Source organism: Solea solea, chromosome 7, assembly GCF_958295425.1.
Source record: "Solea solea chromosome 7, fSolSol10.1, whole genome shotgun sequence".
Taxonomy (NCBI): Eukaryota; Metazoa; Chordata; class Actinopteri; order Pleuronectiformes; family Soleidae; genus Solea; species Solea solea.
The window spans coordinates 29,842,556-29,860,687 of record NC_081140.1 but is presented as its reverse complement, the minus strand read 5'-3'; the positions used below and the strand labels follow the sequence as shown (position 1 = coordinate 29,860,687).

At 43.5% G+C, this 18,132-nt stretch overlaps 2 protein-coding genes across 4 annotated transcripts in view; both read right to left on the bottom strand.

Moving 5' to 3' along the window:
• Positions 1-11,517, bottom strand: part of dhx36 (DEAH (Asp-Glu-Ala-His) box polypeptide 36) — an 11,998-nt gene extending 481 nt beyond the window's left edge. The window contains exons 1-25 of the mRNA XM_058634760.1: positions 11,144-11,517; positions 10,435-10,577; positions 10,223-10,333; positions 9,931-10,144; positions 9,492-9,530; positions 9,234-9,404; positions 9,046-9,125; positions 8,583-8,657; positions 8,190-8,356; positions 8,023-8,104; positions 7,780-7,920; positions 7,159-7,264; positions 6,558-6,645; positions 6,367-6,422; positions 6,220-6,284; positions 5,634-5,777; positions 5,380-5,497; positions 2,633-2,731; positions 2,169-2,342; positions 1,851-1,937; positions 1,624-1,707; positions 1,431-1,530; positions 1,224-1,314; positions 792-912; positions 1-61 (exon numbers count right to left, since the gene is read on the bottom strand). The exon at positions 1-61 is cut by the window's left edge and continues 92 nt beyond it. Coding sequence (XP_058490743.1) covers positions 1-61; positions 792-912; positions 1,224-1,314; positions 1,431-1,530; positions 1,624-1,707; positions 1,851-1,937; positions 2,169-2,342; positions 2,633-2,731; positions 5,380-5,497; positions 5,634-5,777; positions 6,220-6,284; positions 6,367-6,422; positions 6,558-6,645; positions 7,159-7,264; positions 7,780-7,920; positions 8,023-8,104; positions 8,190-8,356; positions 8,583-8,657; positions 9,046-9,125; positions 9,234-9,404; positions 9,492-9,530; positions 9,931-10,144; positions 10,223-10,333; positions 10,435-10,577; positions 11,144-11,392 — 2,866 coding nt within the window. The 5' untranslated portion in view covers positions 11,393-11,517. The remainder of the gene's footprint in view (positions 62-791; positions 913-1,223; positions 1,315-1,430; positions 1,531-1,623; positions 1,708-1,850; positions 1,938-2,168; positions 2,343-2,632; positions 2,732-5,379; positions 5,498-5,633; positions 5,778-6,219; positions 6,285-6,366; positions 6,423-6,557; positions 6,646-7,158; positions 7,265-7,779; positions 7,921-8,022; positions 8,105-8,189; positions 8,357-8,582; positions 8,658-9,045; positions 9,126-9,233; positions 9,405-9,491; positions 9,531-9,930; positions 10,145-10,222; positions 10,334-10,434; positions 10,578-11,143) is intronic.
• Positions 11,518-11,893: 376 nt separating this feature from the next.
• Positions 11,894-17,848, bottom strand: LOC131462715 (probable G-protein coupled receptor 149). 3 transcript variants are annotated; one of them, XM_058634179.1, is made up of 6 exons: positions 16,560-17,848; positions 15,514-15,694; positions 14,912-15,345; positions 14,354-14,409; positions 14,122-14,265; positions 12,089-12,520 (listed from the first exon to the last, which is right to left on the bottom strand). In XM_058634179.1, the coding sequence occupies exons 1-6, from the start codon at positions 17,628-17,630 to the stop codon at positions 12,217-12,219; spliced, it is 2,190 nt and encodes a 729-aa protein (XP_058490162.1). In that variant the 5' UTR covers positions 17,631-17,848; the 3' UTR covers positions 12,089-12,216. The 3 variants fall into 3 exon arrangements, with proteins under 3 accessions (XP_058490160.1, XP_058490161.1, XP_058490162.1); XM_058634177.1 differs by lacking the exon at positions 14,354-14,409 and having other exon boundaries at positions 11,894-12,520; positions 15,514-15,580; XM_058634178.1 differs by lacking the exon at positions 14,354-14,409 and having other exon boundaries at positions 11,894-12,520; positions 16,560-17,847.
• Between the last annotated feature and the right edge of the window lie 284 nt (positions 17,849-18,132).

The window sequence follows — 18,132 nt, the reverse complement described above, 5'->3', positions numbered from 1 at the left end:
TGTCTCCTCCAAAGAACAGCAGCGAGAACGGGGACACTTCAGTGCAGTCATAGAGGAAGATCTGAGGAGACACGCAGAGTTTAGGACGCAGCAGACGCAGCAGACGCAGCAGCAGCAGCAGCCGCAGCCGCAGCCGCAGCAGCAGCACTCTGAAGCATAAGAAGATAACCCTAACCCTTTGAGAGTTGAAAGGCAGCATTTAATCAAATATTTATTAGGTGAAAGTCACAGACTGACGTCCCACTGTTAACCTTTAACCAGTGATGCTTTATTTTCCACCTTCAGAGGGATGAGCTGAACATGACAAAGAATCATCTGTTAGATCTCAGTGCTGCATTTGAGATTTTATCTGGTTTAAATCAGACTTATCTGAGTCCAGTGTGTTCATGTTAATGAGAAAGCCTCATTACAAACAAAAGTTAATTGTGGAGTTCCACAAGGCTCAGTGCTTGGGCCGATACTTTTGACCTTCTATGTGCTTCCTCTTCACACAACTCTCTCTCGCCTTCGTGATCGATGAATTAAAACTGCACCTACGAGTCAAGCTAACTGGAACCTGCTTTGGAATTAAGTTTACTTTCACCACTACAGCTATTATTATCATATCACCACTATTATCATGATTCTATAATGAAATGGTCTCTCTTCTGTCTGTACCTCGTCTCCCTTCACTGCCCCCTAGTGTTTGCTCATTGTGTCTCTACCTCGTCTCCCTCCACTGCCCCCTAGTGTTGAGATCATGTATGTTATGACTCAGCGCTTTACAAATAAAGTTGAATTGAATTACTCACACTGCTAGTTTTCATCTTCAGGTGGTAAATGAGCCACGTATAGTTGAAGTCCGTCTCTTCAGCGTTGACAGATTTCGGGTGGATACAGACTTTTCCATCAGCCTGGGTGTAAACTTTAACTCTGGAAATGAATGAATGAATCATTAGCCTCACCTGAAACTGTAGTGTACAGTCATGTGACCTAATGACCTTAGTCATCAGGTCACGTGACCTAATGACCTTAGTCATCAGTCACGTGACCTAATGACTAAGGTCATAAGGTCATGTGACTGATGACTAAGGTCATCAGTCACATGACCTTCTTCAGTGGAAACATTTCATTCACATACTGGAACCACAGGTCACAGAGAGAATTAAGTTTACGTTTGAAGATGAACGTATTAATGAGATATTAAAGAGTGAAGGGTGAAGAGTGATGGTCCACAGACTCACCCCGGCCTCTTTCTGCTGTGAGACGGTCTGATCATGGCCACCTTTGGATACAGACCTGCTACAATCACTGCTTTGATTAACTTCTCATTGTCTGAGGGGAAAAACAAAAACAAATGAGCACTGCTACGTTCACATTTCATAATTCATCACTGTTTCATCACTGTTTCATCACTGTTTCACAGCCTGAGATGAATGAACTTCACTTACCTGAGTTGATGTTAGATTTGGGGTCTTTGGGGTTCTTGCTGCTGACAAAGCCTACATGCATTAGATGTTCAGCAAACTGAGCCTTCATGTTGTGCAGCATCTGAACGATAAAAGGACAAAAAAAGACCATGAAGACGTGAACTAAGAGACGTCCACAAAGAAAAGCCCTTGTCTTAGTTTGTGCCGAGCTCACCTGCAGAGTATTGGCAGACAGGAAGTTATCCCAGCAGTATTCTCTCTCATATCTGACACCACGCTGTTTGGTTTCTTCCCAGCCCTGAACAAACATGGACGATTAATGATTTGATACATTTTCATTTCCCCAAAGGGATTAATAACGTTGTCTGTCTGCCTGTCTGTCTGCCTGTCTGTCTGAATGTGTACAAAATACAGAAATAAAGGACAAAGGTGTCGTCTTACCTGGAAGGCATTGACAATGGTGAGGTGGTCACTCTTTGAGTTTCTGGACAGAGTCTTCCTCCTCATGTCGGCCATCTTCTCTTTACCCTGAGAGACAAACACAAGCATGAACAGGCTTTTCTTTAAATGAGTGATGGATTTATTCTTTGCACGGTGGATGAACTTTAAACACATAAATGTACATTTTACATTGTGTTGACAATTAAATGAAAAACATTCGTCACATTTTCTGAATCCGACTTGATGACAAAGGTCAGGATTTTCCCTGCAGTTGGTAGTTCAAGTCCAGAAAAGTGTGCATTTGTGTTGCTAGGTTACCAGTGGAATGAAGAAAGGGTCTTTGAAGCTGAGTGACGCAGCGATGGTGAGAACAGGGTCGAGGCAGCCCAACAAAGCTCCAAACAGAATCAGTTTGCCAATGTGAGGCTCCACAGGAAGACGAGCCAGGTGGACACCCAGAGCCGTCAGGTTCTCTGACCGGTCCAGAGCGTTCTAACACACACACACACACACACACACACACACACACACACACACACACACACACATTTCATAACGATTTCATAATTACAGATGAATAAATAGGTCAAGGTTAAAGGACACACTTGTAAAAATGTCCTGGTTAAATAAATAAAAATAAAATAGATTGTGGTACAAACTACAAATGTGAGCAATTAGTTCATTACATTACAACTTTATGTAAGTAGAAATGTATACTTGTTGTGTTTTATATGTGTATATAATACAATAATACATTTTTAATAAACTCTGCTTTTCCTCACCAGGTCCATGAGGTTCTTGATGGCGAGGTTAATGGCGTTTTCAGTCGGAGGGTCCGGAGCTTTCTCCAGGAATCGAGCTATGGACCCAAGCTTCAGAATCTAGGCAGCACAAATATGACATCACATGACAAACACACATATTATTCAGCCTATGAATGGGTTAGAGTTCACTCTGCTCTGATGCATTAGTGCACACATACAAATACATCTGACTGTGATCTGAAGAGATAGATTTAAATGTGTCTCAGTGCAAAGAAGAAAACTAAACAGGAGCATAAAATAGTGAACAAGTGAAGAAGACACATGTTTTAGGACAATTATGTTAGCCACTAAAATAGAGAGGGCAACGAGCTGGAGGGCAAAAACCATGAGTCAGTGCTGGGTGTTCAAGCCTTGTTCTCATCAAACTGAAGAGAATGTAACTCAACTGCACCACTGTCCTCATTCCACCTTAGAGGACAACAACGCTGTCCTCATTCAACCTTAGAGGACAACAACGCTGTCCTCATTCAACCTTAGAGGACAACAACGCTGTCCTCATTCAACCTTAGAGGACAACAACGCTGTCCTCATTCAACCTTAGAGGACAACAACGCTGTCCTCTAAAACAACAACAACGCTGTCCTCTAAAACAACAACGCTGTCCTCATTCAACCTTAGAGGACAACAACGCTGTCCTCATTCAACCTTAGAGGACAACAACGCTGTCCTCATTCCACCTTAGAGGACAACAACGCTGTCCTCATTCAACCTTAGAGGACAACAACGCTGTCCTCATTCAACCTTAGAGGACAACAACTCTGTCCTCATTTAACCTTAGAGGACAACAACGCTGTCCTCTAAAACGACAACGCTGTCCTCTAAAACAACGCTGTCCTCTAAAACAACAATGTTGTCCTCTAAAACAACGCTGTCCTCTAAAACAACAACGCTGTCCTCTAAAACAACAACAACGCTGTCCTCTAAAACAACGCTGTCCTCTAAAACAACAACGCTGTCCTCTAAAACAACAACAACGCTGTCCTCTAAAACAACAACAGCGCTGTCCTCTAAAAGAACAATGTTGTCCTCTAAAACAACAACGCTGTCCTCTAAAACAACGCTGTCCTCTAAAAGAACAACAACGCTGTCCTCTAAAACAACAATGTTGTCCTCTAAAACAACAACGCTGTCCTCTAAAACAACGCTGTCCTCTAAAAGAACAACAACGCTGTCCTCTAAAACAACAATGTTGTCCTCTAAAACAACAATGCTGTCCGCTAAAACAACGCTGTCCTCTAAAACAACGCTGTCCTCTAAAACAACAATGTTGTCCTCTAAAACAACAACGCTGTCCTCTAGAACAACAATGTTGTCCTCTAGAACAACAACAACGCTGTCCTCTAAAACAACAACAACGCTGTCCTCTAAAACAACAACAACGCTGTCCTCTAAAACGACGCTGTCCTCTAAAACAACAATGTTGTCCTCTAAAACAACAATGTTGTCCTCTAAAACAACAATGCTGTCCTCTAAAACAACGCTGTCCTCTAAAACAACAATGTTGTCCTCTAAAACAACAACGCTGTCCTCTAAAAGAACAACAACGCTGTCCTCTAAAACAACAACGCTGTCCTCTAAAACAACGCTGTCCTCTAAAACAACAATGTTGTCCTCTAAAACAACAATGTTGTCCTCTAAAACAACAATGCTGTCCTCTAAAACAACGCTGTCCTCTAAAACAACAATGTTGTCCTCTAAAACAACAACGCTGTCCTCTAAAAGAACAACGCTGTCCTCTAAAACAACAACGCTGTCCTCTAAAAGAACAACAACGCTGTCCTCTAAAAGAACAACAACGCTGTCCTCTAAAACAACAATGTTGTCCTCTAAAACAACAACGCTGTCCTCTAAAAGAACAACGCTGTCCTCTAAAACAACAATGTTGTCCTCTAAAACAACAACGCTGTCCTCTAAAAGAACAACAACGCTGTCCTCTAAAACAACAATGTTGTCCTCTAAAACAACAACGCTGTCCTCTAAAAGAACAACAACGCTGTCCTCTAAAACAACAAAGCTGTCCTCTAAAACAACAACAACGCTGTCCTCTAAAACAACAACAACGCTGTCCTCTAAAAGAACAACAACGCTGTCCTCTAAAACAACAAAGCTGTCCTCTAAAACAACAACAACGCTGTCCTCTAAAACAACAATGTTGTCCTCTAAAAGAACAACAACGCTGTCCTCTAAAACAAAAACGCTGTCCTCTAAAACAACAACAACGCTGTCCTCTAAAACAACAATGTTGTCCTCTAAAACAACAACGCTGTCCTCTATAACAACAACGCTGTCCTCTAAAACAACAATGTTGTCCTCTAAAACAATGCTGTCCTCTAAAACAACAACGCTGTCCTCTAAAACAACAATGTTGTCCTCTAAAACAACAATGTTGTCCTCTAAAACAACAATGCTGTCCTCTATAACAACAACGCTGTCCTCTAAAACAACAACAACGCTGTCCTCTAAAACAACAATGTTGTCCTCTAAAACAATGCTGTCCTCTATAACAACAACGCTGTCCTCTAAAACAACAATGTTGTCCTCTAAAACAACAACGTTGTCCTCTAAAACAACAATGCTGTCCTCTAAAACAACAACGCTGTCCTCTAAAACAACAACAACGCTGTCCTCTAAAAGAACAACAACAATGCTGTCCTCTAGAACATCTTATAAGGCAAGAGTGTATCATTTCTCTCCAAACACACAACCTTGATCTGCAGGCACAGCTCCTCCAGTGGCGTCCTCATGATTTCAGGTAGTTGATAGTCGTCCAACAGCTCTGCCCTGAGGCCATTGTACAGATGATAGCACTTCCCTGGACGCACTCTACACAAGAGCAGAGGTGGGAGAAAGAATGTTTGTGTTAGTGTGAGTCACGTCAAACCTGTGGGAGGAAGCTGCACACAGGAAGCAGCTCAGATCAGTGAGAGAGAGAGAGAGAGTGTGTATCTCTGCCACTCACCGGCCAGCACGTCCTTTCCTCTGCTTGGCGTTGGCCACACTGACCCACTCAGCGGTCATGGTACTGATGTTGTTGTTAGTGTCAAAGTTGGTCTCTTTAATCTTTCCTCCATCTATTACATACACAACGTCATCGATGGTGATGCTGAGAGGAAAAGAGGAGAGAGTGAAACAAATGGAATATACACACACACGCACACACACGCACACACACACACACGCACGCACGCACGCACGCACACACGCACACACACACACACACAGACCCACAAGCACACACACACACACACACACACACACACACACGCACACACACAGACAGACCCACAAGCACACACACACACACACACGCACACACACGCACACACACACGCACGCACGCACGCACGCACGCACGCACACACACACGCACACACACGCACACAAGCACACACACACACACACACACACAGACAGACCCACACACACACACACACAGACTCTGATTCAAACTTCTGATCATTTTGTTTTAATAAAACTTAAAACACAGTGATGACACACACACACACACAGACACACACACCCACCCACATACTGTACGTAGTTACCTGGTCTCCGCTATATTAGTAGCAATCACAATCTTTGTAACTCCAGGAGGAGGCCGTTTAAACACCTGAGGAAAGAGTGACATGCTTAGTTTTTCAGTGTTTGAGAAAGAGAACACAACAGTTAGAGCCAAACACAAGACGACTGACCTGCGTCTGGTTAACAGTCGGCATTAGAGAGTGTAAAGGGATGATAATGAAGCGATCTGCAAAGTAAAGACGTTACTATACACTGTCACAGGTACAAGCACCACAAATAACAACTCATAACTCATATCATTTGATACACACCACACTACATCACTGTGCATGTGTGTGTGTGTGTGTGTGCGTGTGCACACCTGATTTAAACATCTGCTGAGCCATGAGAAGGTCATTGAGGCTGCTGATGTTGTCCCAACCAGGGAGAAACACCAGGATGGCTCCTTCCTGTGAGACAAAAACACAGTCACAGCAGAACCACAGAAGAACCACGGCAGAATCACAGCAGAGCTACAGCAGAACCACGGCAGAACCACAGCAGAACTACAGCAGAACTACAGCAGAACCACGGCAGAACTACAGCAGAACCACGGCAGAACCACGGCAGAACCACAGCGGAACCACAGAAGAACCACGGCAGAACCACGGCAGAACCACAGAAGAACCACGGCAGAACCACGGCAGAACCACGGCAGAACTACAGCAGAACCACGGCAGAACCACAGCAGAACCACGGCAGAACCATAGCAGAACCACAGCAGAACTACAGCAGAACCACAGCAGAACCACGGCAGAACCACGGAAAAACCACAACAGAACCACAGCAGAACCACAGCAGAACCACAGCAGAACCACGGCAGAACTACAGCAGAACCATGGCAGAACCACAGCAGAGTGACAGCAGAACCACAGCAGAACCATGGCAGAACCACGGCAGAACCACAGCCGAGTGAAACTTACCTGCTCCTGAAGCACAATGTAACGGATCAGTGCCAGGATCAGCTCCAGGTCAATCTTGTCATTATTGTCCAACATCTGCAGTGTCGAAATCGTGTTGTCAGAATACCTGCAAAACATAAACAATCAATCAATGAATCAACAAATGATCAATAACTGACAAGAGCAACTGAAAAAGGTCCTCAAAGGTCATGACCTTTGATGACCTTTTTCAGATTCTGTTCCAAAGTGATTTTCGTTTGCATATTTGATTTAAAAGAACAGTATTGTGCTAAACTCACTAGTTTCGTGTGTGTTAACTTCAGTGATCATTGTCATGTCGATTGTAACAATGTAACAGAAAGTTCAACTCAGACAACATGGGAATGGAATGATCATTATAATGTTTAAATGTGTGTGTGTCCATGTAACGCCATGGACACACATGTGTTTACACCTGGTACTGACATGTGTCTCCAGTGTCCACATCATGATCTGATCACCGTCACTGTTGAACAGCAATAATGAGACTTGACTGTGTCACACGTGTGTGTGTGTGTGTATGTGTGTGTGTGCGTGTGCGTGTGCGTGTGCGTGTGTGTCTGTGTGTGTGTGTGTGTGTGAGTGCAGCGGTGACAGACTCACCTTCCCTGCAGAGCGCGCTCATACAGAGGCCACTTGTCTTTGTACTCGGCCTCTTTCTCTTCTTTCTCTGGTCTGGAGTTCTGTCCCTGCCAGAAGCCTCTCTTCCATGCCGGTCGACGGTCCTGGTTCTGAGGACGATATCTGCCAGTGGGACGTCACGCTGTTATCACAAACTGACAGGGATATTATGGGCTGCATTTGTATGTGCATGTGTGTGTGTGTGTGGGAGTAGTGTTGTTCCACCTAGTCATCTCTACAATGTCCTCAAGTAGGAACTCGTCCACTGGGAAAGTTGAGCCGGGGATGTGGATCATTGGACAGTTGTCTTACAGGAAGACGAACAGAGAGGGAAATGATTAGATTAGACAATTATACTGCAACGTGTTCACTGAACAACAGCTGGTACTTACCAAAGTATTTGGAAAACTTCTCTGCATTGAGCGTGGCACTCATGAGGATGATCTTGAGATCATCACGGAGCTTCAGCAGATCCTTCACGATGATGAGCAACACGTCGGACTGCAGGTTCCTCTCGTGAATCTCATCCAACACCAAGTGACTAATACTGGACAAGAGTCTGACAGAAGCACACACCACAGACAAGTGAGTGGTAAAGCAGCCATTCTGTGTCCTGTGTACAACTGAAGACATCACTGACACTGGCACAGTGTGTGTGTGTGTGTGTGTTAGAATAGTGTATCTTCTACAGTCAGTGAGGATCAAACAAACAGAGAGGAAGAGCAGCCTAAGTGAAGCAGAGAAGAATGAATGATGATGATGATGATGATGATGATGACACTCACGGGTCTGAGCGAAGCCACTGAAGAATAATACCCGTTGTGCAGTACAAGACTGAACCTTGTTTCCGTGGTAACCGGCTGAAAGGCAGGTGGAGGTGAAAAAAACAAACACGTGATTTAAATTTCATCAAAACACAGTGACAAAAAAAACCATCCTGATATTTTGTTAGTCTGATGAACAAAAGCAGTCATTTGACCTGTGTCATGTTTTCTTTTTTTAAAGCACTCAAAGCTTAACGACTCTTTAGTATTATTATTATTATTATAATATTATTATTTAGTATATATTATTATACATGGATTTGTTTCATTCTCCCACGTTCACCCAGGTCTGATAAAAACCTGCTTCCACTGCAGGGTCATGTGACCAAGGAGTGAAGACCCAGGACTAACCAGTGTAACCAGCTGGTTCAACCCAACCAGACTAAAACTAATGGTTACGACACATTGGTAAAGCTGTCCTTACCTCTGTAGGCGGATCTGGTAACCACAAGAGTTTCCATTGCCAACACTTTCTGCTCTCTCTGCTGCTACACGCTCTGCTACCTGACACACACACACACACACACACACAGACACACACACACACACTATAGAGCAACAACAACACAACACCCAGTAAAGACTGAGACGTAAAGAAGAGCAGCTACGTACAGAGATGGCACTGATGCGACGAGGCTGCGTGCACACGACCCGGCACAGCGAGCCCACGCCTCTGTTGATGTAGTCGTCCAGGATGAACTGTGTGACCTGAGTCGTTTTACCACAGCCAGTCTCTCCACTCACCACCAACACACGGTTACTGCGGATCAGCTCCACCAGCTCCTGAGGAGGAGAGGGGGATATTTTTCATGATATAAGATTCGATATAAAAGAGAAATTGTGTGATTTGTGAATGTAAAAAAAACAAACCTCTTTTTTCCCGTAAGATGGTAATTTTTCCCTGAATTTCTGCAAACACAAGAGACACAAAAAGCCATGAAATCAGTAGCTGATGTGTTTCTCTTTTTATTCTATGGTCTAACACCTGATGACATAGATACGAGTTTATTACAATGTTTTCTTCCTCTTCCTTGAACAATGACATGTGTTATTAAAGTGTTTCTTTCTTTAAATAAATACACACACACACACACAAGATACATACTTCTAATGTGTATTTCTAAAGTAGTTTTTAAAGTGAAGGGTTGTAAATCAGTTCTTCACATCACGTCATGTGTGGTGAAGGAACAGCAGCAGCTGAAATAGTGACGTAGATAAGAAATGTGACTGTGATCTGAGTGAATGTTCCTGTAGACGATGATGTAACTGTATTCTTCACACACAGGTCGTGTGTCACACTTCAACTCACCAGCATTTCTCTGTACTTTGGATCTGATCTCTTGCTCATGAAGTCTCTCATCAAGTCGTTGTCCAGGGAAGTGTCTCTGACTACTTCCTGAAACAAGAACTCCACATCTTTGTCTTTGCTTCTCAGTGTCCGTCGGTCCTCCTTCTCCTCCTGATGATCATCTTCATCCCACCTGTCTGGAGGTCCATCTTTATCGACTGATGTACTTGAGTGTCTGAACAACAACAACAACAACAACAATATTAATATTATGACGATGATGATGATGATGATGATGCACTGCTTTGTTTACCCGTGTGATTTTGAAGAGGATTTCTTGTGGTCCAGACTAAGTTCTTCCTCCTCTTCAGATTTAATGTCAAGCTTCAGTTTCTGCTCTTCAGGCAAATCCCCATCAAAGTAACTGCACACACACACACACACACAGACACACACAGACAGTAGAATCATGTAGAGAGGAAGACAGTGAAGAGCACACAGTGAAGCTCTGTGAGACGCTCTCACCAGTGACTGTCGTCCTCTGTGGTCCAGCTGTCAGACGGACACACAGCAGCGTCTCTGTGTGCTAACGGCTGCTCTCTCTGAACACTGTGAAGCAGCTGAGTGATGTGCTGCTCTCTGTCCTCGTCCATCTGGACCACGGCTCGCTGTGCACAACAACATGGTTTTTTTATCCTTTTATAGTTTTATTGGATGTTTTTATTAATACTTTCTACTCTACTTTATTGTTTTATTGTTTGTTGTCTAGGCCTATGATGTCATTTCTTATATTTTATTTATCTCTGTTGTACAGCACTTTGTTTCAGCTGTTGTTGTTTTTTAAAGTGCTTTATAAATAAAGTTGGATTGGAGAGCACAGTTTCATTTCTCACACACACACACACACACACACACACACACACACACAGCAGTTAGTGGCAGGGAATGTTACCTCTGTATTAATCGACCCCGGGGGAACATTGAGGGTCAGGTGCCTTGCTCAAGGGCAGCTCATAGCCATGACCCACATGTCTGTGAAGGTTTTTCAAATGTGTCTAATTTACATTAAACTTCAGAATCAGAAGAACTCTTATAAAATGAAAGCATGAATGTTACTAATATGTTAGTAATAACACATTCATTCATTCATTCATCCATTCATCCATCAGTGAGGAAAGTAAGGAATTCAATGACGTCACGAGGTGTGAGAATACCGTGTATCGTCCACACTTACCGATCTCCTGTCCGCCTGTTTCCTCCTCACTGCTCCGTACCTGGCGTACCACAGTCCGATCTCACGGCCCTTTAGGTGAGGAGGAGGCCGGTCCCGGTCCCGGTGTTCTCCTCCTCCTCCTCCTCCTCCTCCTCCTCCCCCTCGTTCTCCTCCTCCTCCTCCTCCTCGGTCCCACCGTTCTCTGCTCCCATCTCTGTGTCCTCGTCCTCCTCGTCCTCCTCTTCTTCCTCCTCTGTGACTGTAACTCATACCGAACCGTCGACTAAACCGTGATACGTGACGTCACGTGAAACAACTGAGAACGAAAAGATTTCAACTGAGACACAAACAAAAAAGCCGCAGCACGGAAATCAACTTCCGGTCTGTCGCAGACAATCAGCGTCACAACTGAGTGTTGCCAGATGATGACGTAGAGCCTCGTGATTGGCTGTCTCGCTCGAGCGTCTCGTTACACACACACACAGACAGATTGTTGTTTTCGTCCTTTATTTGTTTTTCAGTCTCAGTTTTTACAGAAATGCCATGAAAACGTGTTTATTCATGTTATTCACGTTTTCATCCTCATGTTGTCATGTAGGTCAGTCTCTTCACACGTTCATTATCATGATTCACTCGTCATCACAGTAGTTGTGTGGCTAAACAATACACACAACAGTTTATTAATAAACATATTTGACCAGAAGGTGATTCACAGCACATGAATGAATGAATGAATGAATGAATGAATGCATGAATGAATGAATGCATGAATGATTCAAACACATGGGCATTCATTTATTTTAGGAAAACAACTGTACAAGCACATGAATGAATGAGTGAATGAATAATGATGGAAACATTTCTAACAGTGATATAATCTGCAGATTAAAGTGGGATTAAAAGTGATGATGTTTGCACAGTTTGTGGTCAGAGGGTCAGAGAGTCAGAGAGCGTTTGTCACTCTTTCCTGTCTTCAGATTGCTTGTCGTAGGCCTCGTTGATCATCTGAATCTCTTCGTGATATCCTGACGTGTGGCGCGTCTGGCGTCGGCTGTTGTGCCGGTGAGCTTCCACAGTGTCGGGGATGGTGATGCTCATGGTCTCCGTGTCAGGATTTCCACTGGTGGGGATGAGCAGCGAGTAAGAAGCACTTTCAGCCAGGTCACAGGAGATGAAGCGGTTTTCCCTCCGCGAGTAACGCAGCGATGGCGAGCGTGCGTGTGTGGACGACTGGCTGATGTTGGAGATGATGGAGACGCTGTCCATGGCCTCCTCATTGTCACAGATCTCCAGAACCTCCAGGTGGATCTTGACATTGGTGTCCACCTCGCTGCTGCTGCTGACTGGATCATCTGCTCTGGGCTCATGACCCACTGATTTGGAGCGATAAACTTCCACCTTTAAAGCAGAAAGATTTACAACATCAACACAATATCATTATTATTCATAGAACTCTTCAAACATGAGTGAGACAAATCTACATTCTATAATATTTGTTTTCCAGGTCAAATATTTCAGATTTTTTTATCTGACATCACAAAAGCACATCAATCTAAAATGGACAAAAACATTGAAAGTATGATTTCATTATACTTTCAATCAAAAAACAACCTTTTTTTTACTTTAATCAGGTTCTGATGCGCATATTTAAATGTATAGTATACTGGACCATATACATTTATCTGATGTGTAGTATTACATGACAAACACATTAATAATCTTTCTCCTCAACTGTCCTTTAAAATCAGCTGTGTCTCCTATAGAGTGTGCCATCTTATACAATCATGATAATTGATGTATAATGTGTACGAGTATTAGGGCCAGTCAAAAAAAAAAAGCGGGCAAAAAAAAATTAAATAAAACAATCCAGCACAACAAAAAAAAAGTTATAAAATAGACATAGGCATAAAAATAAATACATTTAGAAAATATTTTTAAGAATTTTTATTTTGCCTGACTTTTATTTTTCTCTTGTGCCGTTTTATTTTTTATTTTTTATTTTTTCTGGTCCCAAAATTTTTTTTTGCCTGCCTTTTTTTTTCTGGTTCCGAATTTTTTTTTGCCTGCCTTTTATTTTTTCTTGTGCCGGATTTTTTATTTTTTTGCCGGATTATTATTATTTTTTTTTTTTTTTCTGGACGCACCGAGCAAATCGAGAACGCGGATGGCTCGTTCACATAGCCAAAAGGCATTATGGGAGTAACACTTTTTTTGCCTGAATTTATTTTTGTCTGTTTTTTTTTTTTTTTTCTTGTGCTGGATTTTTATTTATTTATTTTTTTTTTTTTGGTCCCGAATTTTTTTTTGCCTGACTTTTATTTTCTCTTGTGCCGGATTTTTTTTTTTTTACCCGGATTTTTTTTTTTTCTGGTCCAGAATTTTTTTTTATTTTATTTTTTTTTCTTGTGCTGGATTTTTTTTTTTTTTTTTTTTTGCCTGACTTTTATTTTCTCTTGTGCCGGATTTTTTTTTTTCACAGATTTTTTTTTATTTTTTTTTTTCTGGTCCCAAATTTTTTTTTTCTGTCTGACTTTTATTTTTTTTTGTCCCTAATTTTTTTTTGCCTGACCTATTTTTGCCTGATTTATTTTTTTTTTCCTTGTGCTGGATTTTATTTTTTTAATTTTTTTTAGTAGCATACTCCCATCATGCCTTTCACTGTTCATGGACGCGCCGAGCAAGTCGAGAACGCGGATGGCTTGTTCACATAGCTGAAAGGCATTATGGGAGTAACACTACTGCGCATGCACTATGGACCGCACAACCCGGAAATGAACACGGAAGTCAGAAACTTTTTTGGCATATGCATAACGGAGCCAAAGGGGCGGAGCTCTATCCAGTTCTTATAATACATCCATGAGTTATACCAGGCTGAAGGACAGAGGTCGTAGGTTACTACAGAAGATACTACATTTTTATAGGTCATGCAGAAAGTAGAAAGTAAAAAAAACCAAAACAAAGTCAACCCACAAAAACTGTGTGTGAACATGTGTCTGTACCTTCTTGGTGCTGTTTGGACAGATTGTGAGTCCATCACTGCTGACCTCATAGGTGGACAGAGACAGAGTCTTTCCTGTTGGTGCCTGCAGAGATATGGTTCCCTGGAAGGCACATAGGGGGACGGACAGACCGCCTGAAGACCGCTGTCCACACAAGACCAACAGAAGCTCAGTTAACTCTCTGTACTGTGTCTGTGTACCTGTCTGTGTCTGTGTCTGTACTTATCTGTACCTGTCTGTGTACCTGTCTGTGTACGTGCATGAGAAGAATTCTTCCACACAAATAAACTGTGGAGAAAACATCATGCTGTTATTATCCAGTATCGATGTATTCTGTACATATTAATTATTGCGGTACGTATTAATTATTGCGGTACATATTAATGATACGTGTAAGCTTGTAAATGTTCAGCTACATGTGAACGCACAGATCCTCGGGGAGAAGATGACGTGTGTCCAGAGAATAAAGAGAACGATATCTTTAAGCTCTAATTCCACTCGTCCCTGTGGTGCTGAAGAGCAGATAATCTGATCATGAGGAACAAACACAAACACAGGCAGGAAACAACAATCCAATCACAGTCTATTTCAGTCTGACACAAAGTCAACAGACTCTCTCCCAAACCTTCACCACGTCACAAGTTCATGGAAATGAATTTGTGTAAATCAGTGAATGTGTTTACATTTTTCACTTGTTTTTTCGTGTTTCCTCATCACTTCACACGTTCCTCACTCTTCCACTGACTTGCAAACATCATCCTCTCATTTCCATAGAGAGCAGGTGCTGTACCTGTCTGGACGTTCTCTCTGATTTACTGCGACACCACTCCCAGTCCGTCAGCTGCATGGTTCCACAGTCCTCGTGGGACACTCTCCTGTCCGGCCCGTCAAACACAGAGGACACGTCAGTGTCCTCGCGCTCCCGCTGATGAGGAGGAAACACGTGGACACAACGGACGTCCGGGCAGAGGTCGGACACGGTCTCTGCTGCGTCCAGCAGAAGTTCTGCACGAGACGAACTGTCAGCTGGACACGTGGTACTGAAGTCCAGACCCGGTGCCAGACCAGAACCACGTTGTAGTGTATCAAGGTGTGAATGAAGAGGGTGGCAGTTAAAGAGCGTGTAACAGTCAGGCTTCTGCAGACACAGACTGTGATGAGACAACTTGTACACGCCACAGTTCTGATGGAAGGACAGACGGATGTCCAGTCTTCTCTTCATGACTGTCACAAAAACAAAGAATCATGTGATCATGTGTCTGTCGGATCATCATTACAACGATAACAACTCTTAATAACTCTTGTTATTTACAGTATTGAGATGGAATTATGGAGGTAAAGATTTACTCGACCAATGTCTTGGCTCTGGATAAGATGACAGACGTGTTCTACCTGACGACTGCTGATGTGGATCCTGTTTGCAGTTAATGAAGCAGCCGCACGGCATGTGGATCCAGCGCTGAGACAACAGGAACACAGGAGTGAGCGCGGGAGCGAGCAGAGTAAGAAAGAAGCTCAGCGTCTCCACAGAAGAGCTTTGTGTTTTCACTGTGTGACGCAGCACAACCACAGTCTGTGAATGAAAGACTTCTTTAAGAATATTCATATTCATATTTCCTCTGCTTTTAAAGACACAAGAATCAGTGAATCTTCTATCACACAGACACACAGACACACAAACTCACGAGCCCAGTTCCTTACCTCTTGTCCACAGGCTGCCCAAAAATAATAGTTTGTAATAAAATATTTTGTTTGTGTTGCATTGTTGTGTAAAGTTTGCATGATAAAAGCAAACATTGTGATGCTTTTTATAAAAGAAAGAAAGAAAGTGTTCATATATGTGTTTTTCCTGGTTTATTTGAATAGTATTGAAATGGTAAATGTGGTTAACGTGTATGTTTAGCTTCTAAATTTCAACAATGAAATGTTGTTTAAAAGCAAAATCGTGCTGTTGTACTGAATATCATACTGTCATACGGCCACATCGACCCTGACCTTGACTCTTGACCTGTGACCCTGACCTCTGACCCCTGACAGAACGCCCTCTCAGGTAAATCAAACGTTTATGAATTTAATGTAAATGTTCTGACAATATTTTTATGTAGACAACAAGGCAAAGAGTAGATATATTGTTTACAGGTGTTTGTCATAAACATAAATGTCTAACTTCATTTAATGATACTTATGTTATAATGTTACAAAATCATCACCTTTAAATAAGATCAATCTAAATGATGATGATGTGAAATGTAAATATTCTCCATTCATGATTAAGATAAGATAATATTCTCTAAGATTCTCCTTAAAAAGCACAATATCATCACTATTGTATTGTATTTTAAATGTGTACAAACTTAGAAACATTAAACAGTGAATGTTCTTCTGTTTGTATAAAACACGAACGTGTCATTGTTTTGTTTGTTGTGTTATTTTTTTACCATCATCGGCATCCACAACACAACTCTGAGCAGCGCCACGATCATGGAGAAGCGCTTCTGCGCAAACAGCCGCGGCGCGTGCGTCACTGCAGCTGTCCTCTGTCCTCTCACGCTGTCCGGGGACAGACCGCTGTCCTCTGTCCCTCTCACACTGTCCGGGGACAGACCGCTGTCCTCTGTCCCTCTCACGCTGTCCGGGGACATACCGCTGTCCTCTGTCCCTCTCACACTGTCCGGGGACAGACCGCTGTCCTCTGTCCCTCTCCGCTCCGTCGCGCACGAGCTCGGGCTTAGTTCGTTGTACGCGCCGAAACTTTTGGCGACGCTGTCCCGGGGACAAGAGTGCGCAGAGGCGCCGTGTCCCCTCGACATGTCCACACAGGCCGGGGACAGTAGAATCCTGTGAGGCTCGGTCGAGCACAGAAGCTCGTGCGTGAGCGGGACGAAGAAAATCAACAACCCGCAGAAACTGAGAGAATATAAAGAGAAAAGCAACATGACGTAGACGCCGCTGGTGTCTGGGAAACAGCCGAGAGTGAGTGGAGTGAAAGTTCCCCATCCACACAGAGGAAGGACACTGACGCTCAGACTCACTGACCACACACCCACGACTGCCCACGTCACTGCCACGGGTGTGCGCACTGACCCGAACACGCCGAACTTTCTGGACACATAGAAAGTATAAGCTGCTATGAGACAAGCCTTCATGTGACTGGACACACCCTGGAACACGTACAGGAGTCCGGACACGGTGCACAAGCGGCTGGAGCCTCTTCCTCTTCCTCCTCCTCCTCCTCCTCCTCCATCATCTGCTCCGTCCGTCTCCCACTGAAGCAGCAGGAACATGGACAGAGGAGCCACACTCAGCAGGTCATCCACAGACATGGACGCCACGATCACGCACAGTGGGTTCTTCCTCCAGCTCCTCAGCAGAGAGACCAGCGAGTACAAACCTCCCACTAACGTAGCGGCGGCGATCGTTACGCACAAACCGAACAGCAGCAGTCGCACGTGCCTGTCGGTCTTGTCGTTCGTGTCCGTGGAAAGACTCTGGTTTAGCGTCGTGGACATTTTCTCAACTCATCTGTCTCGTTTGTCACTTTCTATAACTGATGACTTGTGACGATGAGACAGAACGATGTGAATGTGTGGCCGGTGCCGGTGCTCCGGTGCTCCGGTGCCGGTGTTGTGGTGCCGGTGCCGGTGCTCCGGTGCCGGTGCTGGTGCTCTGGTGCCGGACTCTAAACACACTGATTGCTGCTTTACGCGCTGTCGTCATCCCGCTCTCCTGTCACGACAGTCACGTGGCGCAGCTTCAAACGTAAGGCTGCGCATTCATGTTTCATTTATTCAACACAAGAATCACTCTCACTGTGTGTGTGTGTGTGTGTGTGTGTGTGTGTGTGTGCATGCGTGTGTGCATGTGTGTGTGTGTGGCCTTGTTGTATTGAAGGACGCCTCGGTTTGTTTATTTATCCATTTATCACTGAAGATAAACAGGTTCTATATTTACACACACACACACACACACAGAGAGAACGTGTACATCATGTGATAAAAAAGGTGAACGTGT